This window comes from Bufo bufo, chromosome 8 (genome assembly GCF_905171765.1).
Source record: "Bufo bufo chromosome 8, aBufBuf1.1, whole genome shotgun sequence".
NCBI classification, from domain to species: Eukaryota; Metazoa; Chordata; class Amphibia; order Anura; family Bufonidae; genus Bufo; species Bufo bufo.
In genome coordinates, this window is record NC_053396.1 from 154,875,265 (window position 1) to 154,895,550 (window position 20,286).

Sequence of the window (20,286 nt, forward strand, 5' to 3'; positions counted from 1 at the left end):
ACCTCACAGTTGTGTATCCAATTAGGGGGTCAATCGCCTGGTTTACCAATACCCATATTTTGGTTACCTTTTTCACGCTTGTCATCTCGCAACACTAAACCACCAGCCAACTCTCTCTAGATTATCCTGCTGGCTTATCTGAATCTGAAATATTTGGGGATTTGGTGCTTTTCATTGGGGGTCCACCTTTTTGACTAGTCTTGTTTGGTCCACTGGTTCTCAGTGAACCCTATTAGACAATTACAGTCACCACCACTCACCTAAAGTTGATTAAAACAGACTATTTCAACCAACAGGATCATTCATTGGGTGAAATTTAACAACAAATGATCGTTTTAGCCAACCGATGATAGACCATTATCATCTGAAAAGAAGTTGGCTGTGTGTGAATTTTATTTTCCAATAGTCAGACGAAAGATCTTTATTTGAAGGAATATTCCCAGAAAGATCTTTCGACCACTGAACATATTTGGCCAGTTTGGACCACATGATTGGTTATTCAACTGCTGTTCAATGATCAACCAACTTCTACATAATGTGTATGGCCACATTTAGGGGGTTATGACAGCCAAGAACACTGTTGTTTTCACATCACAGCTAGATACAGAAACTTCAGAAATACGGTGCGAGGACCCCACCAAACATCTCACCAGATTTCATCTCCTTGGACCTCTGTGAGCGTAAAATAAAGGGAGATGAGTAAACTACAGTAATACTTGATTTTCCGATTTTGTGTTAGTAGAGATGAGCGAATTTCCACTTATGAAATTTGTTCACACGTTTGGTGGTAAAAGCAGAATTGCGTTATGGATTCCGTTACCACGGACCATAATGCAATTCTATGACGGAATGCATAACGGAATGCCTTTAGAAGCATTCCCTTATTCATTCTGTCATAATAGAAGTCTATGGGCTGCAAAACAAATCTGTCCCGTTTCCATTATGCAAGAGAGGACTCCCCTGCATAACGGTGTGAGGGATGAGAATCCATTTTGTATGAACATGTCCTCCATCTTGTGCATATGTGGAAAAATTAATGGTACCAGCTGGCAGGACGTAGGGAGTCTCTGTGTATATAAATCAAATGCTCCTAGCTGCAAGGCCAATGTAGTAACACCCTCCCTTCTTTATCAGAGTCTGACATACAAGAGAGAGTTATATTCCCTGTTAGTTTGGAATGTGCTGCTAACGAATACTAACTTTGAGATAAGATTCTGCAGAATCTTTTTAATTAGTAGAATTTTATTTATTTTTATGGAATAAAGTAGAGTAGTTGATTCAGCAAGTGTGTCTGTGTCAGCTCTCTCTGAGCCCTTATAAAACTTCAATTTGGAATCCCGACAATCATAGAGGTGGGGGTTTTGCCCTAACAACGGAAACGGGATGGATCCGTTTAGCAGCCCATAGACTTCTATTATGACTGAATGAATAACGGAATGGCTCTAAAGGCATTCCGTTATGCATTCCGTCATAGAATTGCGTTATGGTCCGTGGTAACCGAATCCATAATGCAATTTACCTTTTACCACCAAACTAAGTGTGATCGAATTTCAAAATTTGAAATTCGCTCATCTCTATTAGTTAGGCTTGAACTTTTTATAAAATTACATGGGTTTGTCTTCACACTATACTGAGTTAACTGTGAGTAAGTTTAAATGTGTCAAATCTGGGAGGAGATGAGTACAATTGTTTAGGGATTAATCTGCCAAAAATAAACATGGATGCTAGTATATGGACTGGTAGAAAGTCACCAATTTCTGAGAGCAGCATGAGGTGTCATATTCTAGACCTGTCAAAATCAAAGTGCCCACAGTGACTAAATTCAATTTCCATGCTCATTATGTCCATGCCTATAGTGTACATTGCTTATTATGTCACGATAATACAGAGTAAGAAGGACATGTTTTCATCATGTCAATGGAGACAATGCAGCTACATGTACAGTAATTGTGACAATGGGACTTATTAACCATGACAGCATCATGTACAAATAATAGCCTCCTCCTCTTCTTACCACTTTCAGGAATGAATTATGTAGCCACCTGTAGCTATCTGTTTACAGTGGCTTTGCAGATTATATCCAAATCATTATGGAAATCCATATTCTACTCCTTTCCTTGAAGCAGATATCCAGAATTTCCCAGTGCCAAGTCCATCTTGCCTCCAGGGACATACAGAGAAATCATAGGACCCCCATTACCAAACCTAGAATGGGCCTCATTCTCACTTATATTTCCCACAGAGAATCATTTCTATCAGTCAGGAGAAGAATGATATGTGAGTGATGGCTAATAAGCTTCATAATACTTCTTTATTTAAGATAATGTCCACCATTCCTTTTCTAGGCTAATTCATTTAATAATATAACGTTATAACTTCTGCCATCCAAGATGGAAGTGCTACTTCTCAGACTACCCAATGCACATAGTTAGTTCTATGACACTCCCTGCTGCCCTGTTATTGGACAGCTCTGCTCACATGAGCAGTGTTGGCCAATCCAAGAGTAGAGCTGCACAAGCAGGAAGTATCTTGGACTTCCAATGCACAGTGTTCATCAGGTAGTCTGAGAAGCGGTGTGGCCATCTTGGATAACAGAAGATGAGCCGAGAAATCGCAGATCTGCAGCCGCAAAGATAAAAAGGAGGGCACCAGGTATATGTGCTATTTTTTCCCTGTTAAAGAGGTTTTCCAAGACCTTTATACTGATCAAATATCCTCTGGATAGGTCATCAGTATCTGATTGGGGGGTCCAACACCCGACAACCACCACTCCCCCAAACATCTGTTTGAGGAGGCACCGGCTTTCACAGTAGCGCTGCTGCCTTCTCCAGCTTTTCCTAGGACATGTAAGGCAGGAGCGGACATACCGAACTGGCTGCACAGGGGCCCAGTGTGGGAAGGGGGCCCATTGGGTGGTTCGGCGGCTGCAGAGCAGTAGGAGATAAGCACTTCCATTGTCGAATCGCTCATCTCTATATTCATCTGTATCGCCGTCCTTAGAACAGTGATACAGATGAATGGTGCAGTAGGGCAGGGGAGAGGTGTCTCCCTTCCCCGCTGCAGGCCTAGTGCCTATATACTTGCACATTATGAGGGGGCACTATGGGGGCATCTACTGGGGGCCCTATATACTGGCATACATTATAGGGTTACTATGGAGAAGTGGGGGGAAAGGAGCACTATGGGGGCATCTACTGGGGGCCCTATATGCTAGCAAACATTATAGGAGGCACTATGCGGAAGGGGGAGGGGCATCTACTGGGGGCATTACATACTGGCACACATTATAGGGGGCACTATGGAGAAGTGCGGGGGAAGGAGGACTATGGGGGTATCTACTGGCACACAATATGGAGGGCACTATACAGAAGTGGGGGGGAGCACTATTGGGGCATCTACTGGGGGGCATTATACAGGGGCATTTAATACTAGCACACATTTTGGGGCCACTATGAGGACTGGGGATGAGCACTATGGGGGGCACCATATAGGAGTATTTTATACTGGCACAAATTAAAGGGGCACTATGGGCACCTAAGCTCAACTGGGGGCACTAAAAGTGTATTTTTTTGTAGTGCCACACAGTACAAACACATGAGGGCACTCTGGAGACATTGGCGCTACTGGGGACACTAAGAGGAGTTTTTTTTTGTTTGTTTTTTGCCACACAAATGTACGGCACTGTGCGAGCACCACTGCCTTCTCAAACAGCCGATCGGCGGGGGTCCCGGGTGTTGGCCCACCAGCAATCAGATACTGATGACTTATCCAGAGCATAGGACATAAAAAGCTCACAACCTTTAATATTCTTAAACCATAGGGTCACTTAAGTCCAACATGAAGTGGACCTGTAAAGTGCTAGATATAGCTTTGTGTAAGAAAGGGTTACGCATTCTCCACTTTTTACAATATACTGTGCTTTCTCCATACTTTATGATATCCAAGATCTCTGCTTAAAGTCGTTCAATAGGACAAACAGGTAAAGGTGTAATATCCCTTTAAATATACACAAGACCCTTCAGAAACAAACATATCAACACCAAATGACTACACTTCTTTAGTGAGTAAACTGATGCCATCTCTCTGCTCAGGCTTGTGAAAGTCTTCATTATATAGCAGTTTTGGTCTTTCTGGGTTGTTCGATGCTGGATTAAAGGGATGTAACATGTAACTGTGTCTAGTAATATAATGCAAGTTCTTTTTTTTAATAGAGAATCTTTTGTATGGTTACAATTATTGTTTTTTTGCTTCTTTGGAAACTATCTTGTGCTGATCAAAAAATAAATATTGAATTCCTTATCCCTTTAAGAAAAATGTGCATCTATGTGCAGGTTAACCCCCAGTATATAAGTATAGTGCAAACCCCAGTGAAGGAGCAGCGCCGGGTGTCACATTCCTGACTTTATATGTAACACAGCCCTGTGGTGTGTGTACATTATTCCTGTTTCTAGTGCCAGGGGCCCAGCTGATTGGCTGTGACGGTGAAGTTAGAAGCTATTATAGTAGGTTCTGGGCAGGAAAAACTACAGGGAGGGAGGAGTACACTTGAGCTCTGGCTGCACACAGCTATCATTAACACTGATGTGATCAACTTGCATGCACTCATATAGCTGCTGCTGCTGCTGTCACATTCTTTGCTGGTGAAGGCTTGGTACTGGATGTAGGTGGAGGGTCTTGGAAGACGGGTTGATCGCTGGACGAGGACATCTGCATGTGTCTTGGTTGACAGAGTGTGGATTATTTTTTTATCAGGCAGATCTGCAGTCTCACTGCACCTTGGTGGATGGGATGTGCTCAGAGCTGTTTTGTCGGATGCCCATCAGAAGCTCATACACTGATGTGTGACCCTTGCTGAAGCTCGCTTGATTTCTATTTGGGACAGGTACCACAAGTGGAAAGTTGTCCTAGGATTCCCACCCTTGATCACATCACTTTAGAGGTCCATCCATGAGATATTGCAGTATGACATGGGGGCATTCTTACACTGACCCTGCGCCCACCTGGTGCCACACTGCATCCTCATTGAGCTAGGATTGAGATGGCATCCCTGCAGACTATCAGGATATCGGCTATGGAAATGGAGAAGTATTACAGTCTTCAGCAGGCAGTGTCTCTTCTGTACACATTGCTGGAAAGTAAGTACAGTCCCAATCTCCTGTTATTCCCCTGCAGTCCATAGACAGCAAATAGCATGGTGATTCTGTATGCCCATAACTGCAGTGCTGCACTAAAATCACTCCAAGCTGCACTAGACTCCTCCCTATCAGCATCGAAAAGTTGTAATTGCTATCCCATTGATGGGACATCAAGAGAAGCTGAGAACTTAAAATGGATCTCCAGTTAAATCATTTACCAAGTACCCACTAGATAGTTGATTAGTGTTAGATTGGTGAGGGTCAGAACAGTGGGTCCTGCACTCCTCCCCCTTCACCCAGGCACTCACATTACATGGACATCATAGTAGGGGTTCCCTACTATGATGTTCAGCCAGGTCAAAGAAGAAGAAGATGTAAATTGTAGCTTCACTCTGGAAAACTCAAATTGCCTCTTTATTACATCGACATTTCTCTTTTTTTTTTCTAGTGAGGTCTCATCAGCCATCATATAGTGGTGTCTGGGCTTCAGCACGGCTCTCAGTCTATAACAATTTTTTTTCAATTACCTCAATTGATCCTAAAAATGTTCTCCTAAACCCTTGAGAACATGCAGTAAGGAGCCAGTTATGATGCGAGACTGGTACAACCTTTGGAAGACCTGTAATGGGTAATCACTTGGGTCAAAGCAACATAGTTTGAGAAGCTCTGTATTACTTCGCCAGCAAATTCATTTGAGTAGAGGTTATGTAATGCAATGTATGTTTTCAAATGTAGTATTAGATGGTATCCATCAGATGACCAATGCGATAAATGGCCATTTTGAGTCCATAGCAGAAAATTACCAGTTGCAAGGAGCATCTCCTGGTGATATCAGATGATCTTCTGGGGTTTAGAAAAACTAGGTATCAGTTGACACAGGGTCAGTTACATGGAAAGTAGCGATGTCCCAAGTCAGACCCCCAGCAATTTACAGAGCAGCCAGGCACCTTTAGCTCTAGTCACTAATCTGAAAAGAGCAATATTAAAGCCAGTGGTTTTCTCGCGATTCATTTTATTAAGGGTTGCATGAAAGCCCCTGTTTATTGGATATTTCGAAGACTTTAAATAGTGAATGATGACTCGAGGGGGATCTGTTACACTCCCATGCGCAGCTTATTTCTCCGTTGTACTTTTATGTCCCGGAATGCAGATTTGCCGTATGGAAACCGTATATATCTCTTGTTAGGTCTTGGCGATAAGAGGTGAATCTGCAGATACAAGGGGGAGGCCCAGCTGGGCTGATAGTAGCCTTCAGTCATACCATATCACAAGACCTGTTACATTATGAATGTTTATAAGATAAGCCTGATACCAGAGAGCTATTAGACCATTAGTGTACAAACTTGCTGGACATTATTGTGAAATGTTGGAATAAGGAAGCTGGAAGTTCAAGGAATGACCTTACATTCACTGTAGAAATTATGTGAAAAATGCTTCTGTTATCATTAGCTATAACACTAAAGTATCGCTGGCATTGTGCAGAAAATACAATTATTTGTATCAGTTTCTGGCCCACTAGAGTGGTATACTAGCTATGTAGACATTGGGAGGGAATTTATCATTCCCCATGGCAATTTTTTGGTATGAAAAAAATCACAAGCCTTGTGTTTGTGACTTTGTAAATGCCATTGCTCCAAAATGTAGACGCAAGGGGATGTGACGAGGGGGCAGGACAAGCAGGCCCCAGAAATCTATCACCTTTTATGACAGTTTTCTGACATAAAAGAAGACTGAATTCTACGCCAGTTCAGAGCTGCCATAGATTTCAGTCCAGGTGCACAGACTGCTGGAGGATGCACCTAATTTATGATGAGGTTTGTGCCACATCATAAATTAGGCACACCCTCCTTTTCATCTTTTTAGCTGCAGATCTGCTGATTCCTGGGCTCCTCATGTAATCCATGATGACCACAAAGCTTCTAAGACTACTTGATGCATGCTTTCTGCTCGTCCAACTTTGCTCTTAGATTGGCCAGATGACAAGTGCTGGCCAATCCGAGGGCAGCAGGAAGTGTTTTGGGCAACCAAATGCACAGCATGCATCAGGTAGTCTGAGAGGAGGTGCGGCACTCTTGGATGACCAAAGAGAAGTTTGAGAATCGGAAGATCTGCATCTGAAAAGATGATAAAATGGTCACCGGGTAAGTGCCTAGTTCATTCCTTAATTAATGTGATTATTTTTTTTTCACTGAACTGGAGGATTACTTTACCAGAAGGAGGTCTCCAGTTGAGGACTTTCATTTATTACCCAGAGTGGAGACCACCTGCATAGAATGTCTCTCGCTTTGGTGGACCATACATGACATCTGGTGGCCATATATGACAGACAGTCCACTGATTTAGATCTGAACTGTGCAAAGCTTTACTTCCCTTGGGTGATGCTGCAGTGGAAATATATATTTGTATGCAGATTCCCCTACACACATTACAGTTAATCACTAGGGTCTCGCCAGTGGGAATCCCGGTAATCAGCTTGTAGTTGGGAGGACACTTGTAACAATAAGACATTGTTCAAAGCAGACAACCCATTCAGGAAAGAATAAGTTGCATCTCAATGAATTGTTGCTGATATATTCTGTGCTGTGCTTTTTCCCTGATGCTTTCCTGAAATCACTTTGCCATTTGACTGATGAGCTGCCATTTGCTCACAGGAAGTATCTATCAATAGTACTGCTACAAAGTGAATGGGTTCAGAGCTGTACTATGGGCTGACATGTCATTAATTTGCTGTGAAAGGCTTTTGGCCCAAATAGACCATAGACTTTTCCCTTGAGAAAGTCATAGACATTGAATATTAGAGTTACTGGTCTTAAATTTAGTTAAATTATATTTGATAAATTATTGGTTGACAGTGATACATTATAACTTTCCGTGATAATTTTTCAGAAGGTCAGTCCCATCACCCATTATAACTTTCCAGGATCATTTCTCAGATGGTCAGTCCCTTCACCGGTTTGTAATGTTAATAATGAGCTTTATATAGCACTTACAATATATATTGATCGGTCAAGCTAACAATCCAATTTTCTTCATCTTGGAACATGGACAATGAGACTTTGCCGAGTTCACAAAAAAATGATTATTAGATGTGATCATTGACCTTAAATGGTTTGTTCTGGATTTAAAATAGCACTTTCATTCATCACATTGAAGAAAATTAACATTTGTTCCTGTAAGACAATATTATACAATCGGTGGCTCTCCCTTTCACATGGTAGTCAGTATAGTTCTAATTCAAGAAGGCAGTGGTGGAATACATAGACAATAGGCCCTGGACTGTTCTCAAAACTTGGGTCCTGCCGTTCCCCACCACCGCCCTGCCACACTGTGTCTATAGTAAAAACCACCTTTCTTTACTTGCATTGACAACTGGGCATTACCATTCCACTTTTCAAATTACTGTGTGAACACTGTGTTCTATCATCCTTGATAGTATTAGACTATGTAGGTACATGGGGAATGGTAACATCAAGCTGTAAATTAGACCTGGGCTACAGAGACTTTTTGTGTAACATAATTATATATCATAACAGACAGGTCAGTAGAGGTGTTAACTCCTCTATAAATCTAGTGACTCCTTGGTGATGTCTCCTCTGATTTCAGTCATTCTCTTTCCTCATTTCTCATTTCAGCCCAGACCACCATGACAACGTCTGTTGATAATTGTAGACTTTGCTACTGAGATATCTTTGCCCCCTCTCTCCTGCATCCATCTGCGTCTTTATAGCAACACAAATAAATTATGACCAAACTCTAGAAAAATACAGACCCTGGAAAAATTCAACCCCTCTATAAATACAAGACCCCTAAACTATTACAGTCACTGTTCCTCTGAGCTGTGCTCTATGTAACTGAAACAGTTAAAACTTCCAAGCTGCAGTAGGTAAAGCTGTTACTGGGTTCATTAATTTGTTAGTATGTTGTTTTAACCTTCTCCTTTCCAGAGCCCACAGCTTAGAGGGAAGAATAATTATAGTACCCAGGCCAGACACCTAAACAAATAAAACCCTACAACAAACCATTTAAAGAAATATAGACCCCCATACCAGACCCTCTAAATACAGACTCAGTTCAGTCCCTTCTGAGCTCTGCTGAATTGACATACCAAATCCTCCGAGGACCTCTAGACCACCAAAGTGGCTTCCTTTTCCTATTGCTACCTTCTGTCTCTCAAGCCCCCTGAGCAGCCTCCTACTTGGGGTTCTGTCTCTTACCTATCTACTCCTACCATGCTTTGGCTTGCCACTGCCATGCTCTATCTTCCTTTCCCCTCTTGCTGTCTTCCCCAAGCTGCTTAAGGGCCATAATCCATCACACACAAAGGTTGTTGATGTTGCAAATCAAGGATTTAGCCCTTCTATTCCCAAACAAGCCAAAGTCTGTGAGGGACTACAAGTTCCAGGAAGTCTGCTCCTGAAAGATAATACTGATGATGGTGTTTCCAGGGCACTGGGGAAGGTCCCTCACTTCACCAGCACATTAGCAGTGGCTCCCCAGTAAGGCATGCCTCACACCTCCAGACCAGTCTCCCCTAAACAAATACAGGCCACAAAACAGGCGCCCACCCAGATCCCCTAAATAAGTGCAAACCCCAAACCAGTTCCTCTAAGTAAGACTTAGACCCATGAATAACTACATACTCCCAAATCCTCTAACTGCAGACCCAGGGAAGAACACATTAACTCAGAGCCCAGACTTTCTACATAAAGACCCATGGCAGAGTCCTTAAATAGACCCCAGATCCTCTAAATCCAGACCCCATACACTTACTGTATGCAGCAAACACTCAACTCTTCCACCTCATTTATCTCCTCTTTAGCTTGAGGACCACGATAAAACCACAACACACACCAAGTTTTTGGACAGTCATCATTGCACATAGCACTTTTTCTGCCATGATTTGTGGCAAAAACATTAAATACAATTGGACTGTGCACCATGTTTATGGGTGCTTTGGGTGGCTGTGAGCACCCCGAAAACTCGGTTTTATTTCGCTATTGTAAGGAGGACATGTCCATCCAACACAGTGCTTACTATATTAGTATAATTACTGATCTGTTGTACAGTATGCTTATGATCAGGGCTGTAAGGGTCCCACCACTATGGAAAGCAGCTGGACCTTCTTAAATTGGGTCAACGAGTTGTATCTGAAACAAATGATGAACGCATGATACATATCATAGTAAGCATTTCCACAAATTAGTCGTCACTTGGCAAAACCATGAACACACAGATAATTAGCCACAGGCAACAAGAAGACTTGTACTTTGCATGAACTAGCATTGCGGTCATGCATTTACATTTAGCTACATAACATGTCTGAATTTTTGTATTTATACTCAATGAAGCATTAAAGTGATTGTTTGGGATTGAAAAAATTGAGCTATGAGCGGTAATGTTGATAAGTTAAAAAAAAAAAGCAGGACATAGAAACATAGAAACATAGAAACATAGAATGTGTCGGCAGATAAGAACCATTTGGCCCATCTAGTCTTCCCAATATACTGAGTACTATGGATAGCCCCTGGCTCTATCTTATATGAAGGATGGCCTTATGCCTATTCCATGCATGCTTAAACTCCTTCACTGTATTTGCAGCTACCACTTCTGCAGGAAGGCTATTCCATGCATCCACTACTCTCTCAGTAAAGTAATACTTCCTGATATTACTTTTAAAACTTTGCCCCTCTAATTTAACACTATGTCCTCTTGTAGCAGTTTTTCTTCTTTTAAATATTCTCTCCTCTTTTACCTTGTTGATTCCCTTTATGTATTTAAAAGTTTCTATCATATCCCCTCTGTCTCGTCTTTCTTCCAAGCTATACATGTTAAGGTCCTTTAATCTTTCCTGGTAAGTTTTATCCTGCAATCCATGTACCAGTTTAGTAGCTCTTCTCTGAACTCTCTCCAAAGTATCAATATCCAGTACTGAGCACAATACTCCAAATGAGGTCTCACTAGTGCTCTGTAGAGCGGCATGAGCACCTCCCTCTTTCTACTGGTAATTCCTCTCCCTATACACCCAAGCATTCTGCTAGCATTTCCTGCTGCTCTATGACATTGTCTGCCTACCTTTAAGTCTTCTGAAATAATGACCCCTAAATCCCTTTCCTCAGATACTGAGGTTAGGACTGTATCACTGATTTTATATTCTGCTCTTGGGTTTTTACGCCCGAGGTGCATTATTTTGCACTTATCCACATTAAATTTTAGTTGCCAGATTTTTGACCATTCCTCTAGTTTTCCTAAATCCTTTTCCATTTGGTGTATCCCTCCAGGAACATCAACCCTGTTACAAATCTTTGTGTCATCAGCAAAAAGACACACCTTACCATCGAGGCCTTCTGCAATTTCGCTGATAAAGATATTAAACAATATGGGTCCCAGAACAGATCCCTGAGGTACCCCACTGGTAACAAGACCTTGGTCTGAATATACTCCATTGACTACAACCCTCTGTTGCCTGTCCCTCAGCCACTGCCTGATCCATTCAACAATATGGGAGTCCAAGCCCAAAGACTGCAATTTATTGATAAGCCTTCTGTGTGGGACAGTATCGAAAGCCTTACTGAAGTCTAGATAAGCGATGTCTACTGCACCTCCGCCATCTATTGTTTTAGTCACCCAATCAAAAAAATCAATAAGATTAGTTTGACATGATCTCCCTGAAGTAAACCCATGCTGTTTTTCATCTTTCAATCCATGGGATTTTAGATGTTCCACAATCCTCTCCTTAAGTATGGTTTCCATTAATTTCCCCACTATTGATGTCAGGCTTACTGGCCTATAGTTGCCCGATTCCTCCCTACTACCTTTCTTGTGAATGGGCACAACATTTGCTAATTTCCAATCTTCTGGGACGACTCCTGTTGCCAGTGATTGGTTAAATAAATCTGTTAATGGTTTTGCTAGTTCACCGCTGAGCACTTTTAATAGCTTTGGGTGTATCCCATCAGGCCCCTGTGACTTATTTGTATTGATTTTAGACAGCTGACTTAGGACCTCTTCCTCTGTAAAGACACATGCATCAAAAGATTCATTAGTCTTCTTTCCTAACTGAGGTCCATTTCCTTCATTTTCCTTCGTAAAGACTGAACAGAAGTATTCATTGAGGCAGACAGCTAGTTCTTTATCTTCTTCCATATACCTTCCTTCTTTTGTTTTTAATTTTGTAATTCCTTGTTTTAGTTTTCCTTTTTTCATTTATGTATCTGAAGAATGCCTTATCGCCTTTTTTCCCATGAGCACCTCCCTCTTTCTACTGGTAATTCCTCTCCCTATACACCCAAGCATTCTGCTAGCATTTCCTGCTGCTCTATGACATTGTCTGCCTACCTTTAAGTCTTCTGAAATAATGACCCCTAAATCCCTTTCCTCAGATACTGAGGTTAGGACTGTATTACTGATTTTATATTCTGCTCTTGGGTTTTTACGCCCGAGGTGCATTATTTTGCACTTATCCACATTAAATTTTAGTTGCCAGATTTTTGACCATTCCTCTAGTTTTCCTAAATCCTTTTCCATTTGGTGTATCCCTCCAGGAACATCAACCCTGTTACAAATCTTTGTGTCATCAGCAAAAAGACACACCTTACCATCGAGGCCTTCTGCAATTTCGCTGATAAAGATATTAAACAATATGGGTCCCAGAACAGATCCCTGAGGTACCCCACTGGTAACAAGACCTTGGTCTGAATATACTCCATTGACTACAACCCTCTGTTGCCTGTCCCTCAGCCACTGCCTAATCCATTCAACAATATAGGAGTCCAAGCCCAAAGACTGCAATTTATTGATAAGCCTTCTGTGTGGGACAGTATCGAAAGCCTTACTGAAGTCTAGATAAGCGATGTCTACTGCACCTCCGCCATCTATTGTTTTAGTCACCCAATCAAAAAAATCAATAAGATTAGTTTGACATGATCTCCCCGAAGTAAACCCATGCTGTTTTTCTTCTTTCAATCCATGGGATTTTAGATGTTCCACAATCCTCTCCTTAAGTATGGTTTCCATTAATTTCCCCACTATTGATGTCAGGCTTACTGGCCTATAGTTGCCCGATTCCTCCCTACTACCTTTCTTGTGAATGGGCACAACATTTGCTAATTTCCAATCTTCTGGGACGACTCCTGTTGCCAGTGATTGGTTAAATAAATCTGTTAATGGTTTTGCTAGTTCACCGCTGAGCACTTTTAATAGCTTTGGGTGTATCCCATCAGGCCCCTGTGACTTATTTGTATTGATTTTAGACAGCTGACTTAGGACCTCTCCCTCTGTAAAGACACATGCATCAAAAGATTCATTAGTCTTCTTTCCTAACAGAGGTCCATTTCCTTCATTTTCCTTCGTAAAGACTGAACAGAAGTATTCATTGAGGCAGACAGCTAGTTCTTTATCTTCTTCCATATACCTTCCTTCTTTTGTTTTTAATTTTGTAATTCCTTGTTTTAGTTTTCCTTTTTTCATTTATGTATCTGAAGAATGCCTTATCGCCTTTTTTCCCTGACTAATTTCTCTTCTGCCTGTGCTTTAGAAGCTCTTATAACTTGTTTGGCCTCTCTCTGCCTAATCTTGTAAATTAGCCTGTCATCCTCGTTTTTTTTTTAATATAATTCCTAAATGCTATCTTTTTGTTTTTAATGATTTTGGCCACTTCTGCTGAGTACCACAGTGGTCTTTTCCTTTTTTTGCTTTTACTGACAAGCCTAATGCAATTTTCTGTTGCCTTCAATAGTGCCTCTTTTAAGTAGTCCCATTTCTCCTGGACTCCAATGAAACTGTTCCAATCTGATAGGGACTCGTATACCACTAATCTAATTTTAGAAAAGTCAGTTTTTCTAAAATCTAAAACTTTTGTTTTTGTGTGGTGTGACTCAGTCACTGTGCTTATAGTAAACCACACTGACTGGTGATCACTAGATCCCAAGCTTTCCCCTACAGTAATATCATATACCAAATTACCATTTGTGAATACTAAATCTAAAATGGACTCCTTCCGGGTTGGCTCCTCTACTACTTGCTGTAGAGATAATCCCAGTAGGGAATTTAGAATATCTGTACTCCTGGCAGAACTAGCTATTTTGGTTTTCCAGTTTACATCAGGAAGATTGAAGTCTCCCATAATGATAACTTCCCCCTTCAATGTCATTTTAGCTATTTCCTCAACTAGTAGATCATCTAATTCTTTGACTTGGCTAGGTGGTCTATATATCACACCTACACGAGTTACCTTATGATTATCAAGCTGCAAGGTAACCCAAACTGACTCTAAATTGTTCTCGCTAACTTGTATCAAATTAGATTTTATGCTGTCTTTCACATACAGGGCCACCCCTCCCCCCTTCTTGCCTTCGATGTCTTTCCTGTATAGAGAGAACCCCGGTATTGATATATCCCAGTCATTACTCCCCAGTCTTGTGCCTTTGGTCACTTCCCACCAGTGTATTCTAACTCCCTGCAGCGATGACATGCCTTACATACATGTAACCACTGCAGCCAATCATTGTCCCAAGCAGTGATGCCTGTGCATACGGCACAAGACCACTGAGCCCAGTGATTGGCTTCTGCTGTCACCTGCATGTATGCTAGGTCATCACTGCAGGGAAATGGGGAGAGACCTGGGGGGACCACTGGGGCAGCAGTGCTGGAATGGTGGAGCATTGACAAAATTGACCTACAAAAAGTGTATCGAATCCACCATTGTGCTGAATGCAGGAAAGGCATGAGCATACGTTAGATACATGGTCATAGTTAAAGGGGATCTGCAGTTTGTTTTAACTGAAGATCATCAGCATCTGACTGGCGGGGGTCCCGGGTGTCGGCTAAAGATTTAACTATGGCTATTTAAAGGGATTCTACAGTTTGTTTTAACTGATTTAACTGATGATCTATCCTCTGGATAGATCATCAGCATCTGACCGTCGGGGGTCACTTGAATGGAGCTTAGCCCCGCCCAGGCCAGTTGATACTAGTCGTGACATCACTGGGCCAGCGGTAAACAGTGAGAAGGCCGCGGCGCTGCTGGAGCGTCACTGCCTTCTCAAACAGAGGATAGATCATCAGTTAAAACAAACTGTAGAAACCCTTTAAATAGCCATAGTTAAATCTTTACCCGGATAGATCATCAGTTAAAACAAACTGTAGAAACCCTTTAAATAGCCATAGTTAAATCTTTACCCAAACCTTTACGTAAACATGGAGGGTGCAGCAGCACTCCTCGGAGCAATCTGCACGTTCCACATGCATCGGCTCTACTCTGCTTTTGCACTATGCAGTATGGATCCATAGAAAATATATAGGATCCATACTTTGCATGCTGCAAAAACAGAGCAGAGCCGATGCAAGCAAAAGGTGCACATCTCTGAGAAGCGCTGCTGCATCCTCTATGCTTTGTATAAAGGTTTAAGCACTGTTTAAAGGGGTTTTCCAGTAATATTGATTTTAAAGCAAGTATCAGAAAAAATGTATAATAGTATAGTGGCTCACCCCTCTTAATTTCTGGACTTAAGTGCACTGTCCTAGGCTTACCCACTGCCAACTGTAATATTCAAAAATAATGGAACAAAGTGACAGGCACACTACCATCTGGAAATATATGATAGATGTGCAAGACTCTTCATGATTTTCCAGATGGTAGTGTGCCTGTCATTTTGTTCCATTATTTTAGAATTTTCAAGCAAGTGCCCACAGCCTGCCCCGGAAATAGAAGATTCATATTTATCTGCTCCACTCCGATCTGATCCTCCATGCTGCCCCCATCTTCTGCTCCTGGCACTGTTTACATTCAGCAGTGCCTGGACATGGTCACTTACACCACTCCAGCCAATGACTGGCTTCAGCTGTGACATACTGCTTGAGGCCACATCACCACCGAAGCCAGTCATTGACTTTCTGCTCTAGCTATCTAAAGACCCTACCCAAGCCAGGGTGGCTTGTCGGCACCATTTTTGTCACCAAGCACCAAGCCACATGCCTTTTTTATTGCTCTAGGGCAGTAATGGAGAACTGTTTAGAGGCCCAAACTGCAACCGAAAACCCACTTATTTATCGCACAGTGCCAACACTGCAATATACAGGTGAAACTTGAAAAATTTTAATATCATGCAAAAGTCCATTTATTTCAGTAATGCAACTTAAAAGGAATTGCATTAATGCAGCTTAAAATTAGAATTTTGTGACAAGGTTCAATATTCTAGGCTCAAAGTGTCACACTCTAATCAGCTAATTAGTCCATATCCCCTGAGCAAAGGGTACCTGAAAATTGAGACTTTGGGGTTTCATAAGCTATAAGCCATAATCATCCAAATTATAACAAATAAAAGCTTGAAATATCTCGCTTTGCATGTAATGAGTCTATCTCATATGTTAGTTTCACCTTTTTAAGTTGCATTACTGATATAAATGAACTTTGTACGATATTCTAATTTTTCAAGTTTCACCTGTAACCTGAATACCAATATAGTATATCTTCCATGTACTCTATCATTTAGCTATAATAGTCTGCCTACATTTAATGCGCTGCCTGTGCTGTTCATAGTGCGCCATGCGCTGATGAATGGCAGGAAAGGTCTAAGGCATATTGGTACACCATAGACTTTTTCAAGAGTGCGGGTGCCCACAGAGAGGGCTCTGAGTGCCTCCTCTGGCACCTGTGCCATAGGTTCGCCACCACTGCTTTAGTGCATGAAAAATGAAACAACTTTTTAAAATGTATTTATTAAATACTAACAGAAGGACCCGGCTTAGCACGGGTATATTTCATCTATTTCATTTAATGTTTGTGTGTGTCATTAAAAGGCAGCATCCTCCTTAACAGTGACCTCTACAGCACCCCGCCCCTTAACACTGACCTCCATAGCGGACCGTCCCCTTAACTGTGACGTCCACAGTTCCCTGTCCCCTTAACAGAGACCTCCACAGTGCCTGCCCACTTATCAGTGACCTCCACAGCAGCCTGCCCCTTTAACAGTGACCGCCACAGCATCCCGCCCCCTTAACAGTGAACTCTGCAGCAGCCTGCCCCTTCAACAGTGACCTCCACAGTGGCCACCCCTTCATTAGTGACCTCCACAGTACCCCATACCCTTAACAGTGATTTCCACAACACCCCGTCCCTTTAACAGTGGCCTCCATAGCGGACCGTCTCCTTAACTGTGACCTCCACAGCAGCCTGCCCCTAGGGTGGCCAGAGGACTGGTTTTAGGCCGGACAGTCTGGCTTTCAGACTCCCTGTCCTCCATCCGGCACAGGGCCTGGACGGACACAGGGATGTTCTTTTGAACAGCTTACTCAGACAGCTGACAGAAGTTGATTTTTACCTTCATTTTTTCAATCCCCGTGGGCTGCAGGCTGGGAGGGGGCGTGGCTTAGCGGGACCCAGGGTCAGGGTTTTTAAGTCTGTCTTTTGAGGATGGCTTGAATGGCCACCCTACCTGCCACCATAGCACTCCGCTCCCTTAACAGTGTCATCCACTGCGCCCTGCCCCTTTAAAGCTGACCTACAGCAGTGAAGAAAAATGGCTGGGTTGTTATGGAAACCTGGTGTAAAACTGTGCGTATGTGGAGACTAAGGGCCTGCAAGCTTCTATTGGCTGATAAGGGTCATGTGACCAGGCTTCTATTGGCTATTGCATTTTTTGGAAATATCTCATGCAGGGATGTCCTTTTGAACAGCTCACTCTCAGACAGCAGCACTGTGCTATCTGAGCATGAGCTGCAGGGAGAAAGTCACCGTCCCTCCCCCCCTTGGGCTGGCAGAAGTTGATTTTTACTTTCATTTTTTCAATGCCTGTCGGCTGCGGAGAGGGAGGAGGCGTGGCCTAACCAAATTAGGGCGTGGGACCTGGGGGGCGGGGTTTTTAAGTCTGTCTTTTGAAGGCGGCCTGAATGGCCACCCTACCTTAGTCTCCACATACACACAGTTTTACACCAGGTTTCCATAACAACCCAGCCATTTTTCTTCACTGCTCCAGGTCAGCTTTAAACGGGCAGGGCGCTGTGAATGACACTGTTATGGGGGCGGAGTGCTGTGGAGGTCACAGTTCAGGGGGCAGGACCTGCGAGATTCTATTGGCTGATAAGGGACATGTGACCGTGTGCATGGCAGTTGGGATATGAAGAGAAAGACCTGCAGGCTTCTATTGGCTAATGTAGGTCATGTGATGTGCCATGTATTAGTATTTTTTGGGAATATCTCAGGAACGGTACGTGCTAGAGAGCAAGATTTGTTTCCAGGTAGCAAGGGATGTGTATACCAAGTTTCGTTGAAATCTATGGTTGCGTTTGAGTGATCGCGTAACATACATACATACGTCCTTCTTTATATATATAGATATTTAGCCATTTTTACCTTCAGCTTCAATGCAGAACAATGCGTTTCCATGGTAACAGTCAGACTTCAAAGAAAGCATGCACCATCTCATCCTGCTGTCATACTGGCATCCGTCTCCTCTGTCTTACTAGCCTACTAAATATCTGTTAGTAAGAGGTAGGGGGCAAATAGAAGAGAGTATGACTCCAGGATCAGAGTGCAGAGGGCTCGTTACCCCCTTCTGTATGAGCCGCCCCTATTGTATGTACACCCCTGCATACTGTGACAGGAAATGTGGTTTACATCGCAAACTTTGATCTATAGTCTCTGTTATATAGACAGATCCAAGAATCGTTCCATCAATTGTGGTTCCTAAGATGGAGCTGACTTGCAGAGTTTCTTTAATATCAACATTACCAGATTGTATTACATGCAGTACATTATAGGTCAGACACACAGTGACTTCCCATTCCCTATTCTTCACCTATACATACCTGCATGTAACAAGTCTGGCACTGTAGGTGATCTCACCGGGCGTAGGCCTGAGTTATTATTCACAGCGTTAATTACAATGTTGACAGATCATAAAAACTTGAGTTTTACATTCAGATCCATGCAACTGGAATTTTTTGTGTGATGGGTGCTTGAGCATTTAGCTTTTTCATATCTTCATCACATTTTGCTATTCAAAAAATGAACATTCACATTTTATCTTGTTTTTTGTTCCAACTTTCTGAACTTATTCATTTCTTAATATGTCTTTATTAGCATAAGGCTAGTTTCACATTAGCGCTAAGACGTCCTGGGAGGCTTATTTGGAAGAGGAACAGCCAGGCTTCATTGACTATAATGGGACCCCACGGGGATCTGGCCATTTCTCAGGATTAGTGCTGAGATTCGGCTGAATATATATACCCCTGCAACCAGTGTTTTTTTTGTCCCGCCGAGTCCCGGCACTAATGCCAGAAATAGGCTGGACCCCATTCTAGCTATAGGGCTCAGGCAGGAAAGGTAGTATCTGGCTATTCTGGATATGATGAACTTTGACAGGCTCTGTCTGACCAGCCTGCCGGAACATTTTAGCACTAGTGTGAGACTGGCCTAAGAGTGACATGTTTATGCTATGGAGTTCCAAATGGTCTGCATGGACATTGAGTTAATAGGATGTTTCAGTGGGGAAAAAAAAGCTATTCCCCGGGCTGTAAATGCTGTTAAAAAACCCTCCAAAGTTTAGTAACCACCATAGTAGATGTATGCCTAAGTGGTGACTAGTCTGTGAATTCCTCCCTTTTCACAGATCTGCCCATGCATTCCATTAGCTTCCTATTTGGATATTTTTTTACTCATACAGTGCTAATGTATCACAGTGTAAGCGTGACTAATGGGCTTCTTACTGTGTCAGGTGAAGCTACTCACTACCATAGCGGGACTTATGTAATGGTTTTCCAGGTATTTACAACTGATGACCTATCCTCAGGATAGGTCATCAGTATCTGACTGGTGGGGGTCCGACACCTGCGACCCCTGCTGATCAGCTGTTTGAGAAGGCACCAGCACTCACAGTAGCGCCACAGCCTTTTCTAAGCTCACCAAGCACAGCACTGTGCCTGGCATTGCTCTCAGTCCCATTCACTTCAATGGGGCCCAGGTGCGACTAGGCCTCATGACCGATGAACGTGTCGTCACTGGCCTAGGAAAAGCTGAGAGAAGGCCAAGGTGCTACTGCGAGCACTACTGCCTTCTCAAACAGCTGATCAGCGGTGGTCCTAGGTGTTGGACTCCCATCGATCAGATTGGGAGTTTTAAAGTCTCAGAAAACCCATTTAATGTTAAGCAGATATA

General features: G+C 42.6%; 1 protein-coding gene across 9 annotated transcripts in view; it reads left to right on the forward strand.

Annotated features, from left to right (window-relative positions):
- Positions 1 to 4,570: 4,570 nt before the first annotated feature.
- Positions 4,571 to 20,286, forward strand: part of MCF2 (MCF.2 cell line derived transforming sequence) — a 208,738-nt gene continuing 193,022 nt past the window's right edge. For all 9 annotated transcript variants that reach the window (XR_005773943.1, XM_040405657.1, XM_040405660.1 and 6 more), the window contains exon 1: positions 4,571 to 5,135. Coding sequence is in view for 8 of the 9 variants with exons in the window: in XM_040405657.1 (XP_040261591.1) it covers positions 5,039 to 5,135 (97 nt within the window). In the remaining variant the exon portion in view is untranslated. The remainder of the gene's footprint in view (positions 5,136 to 20,286) is intronic.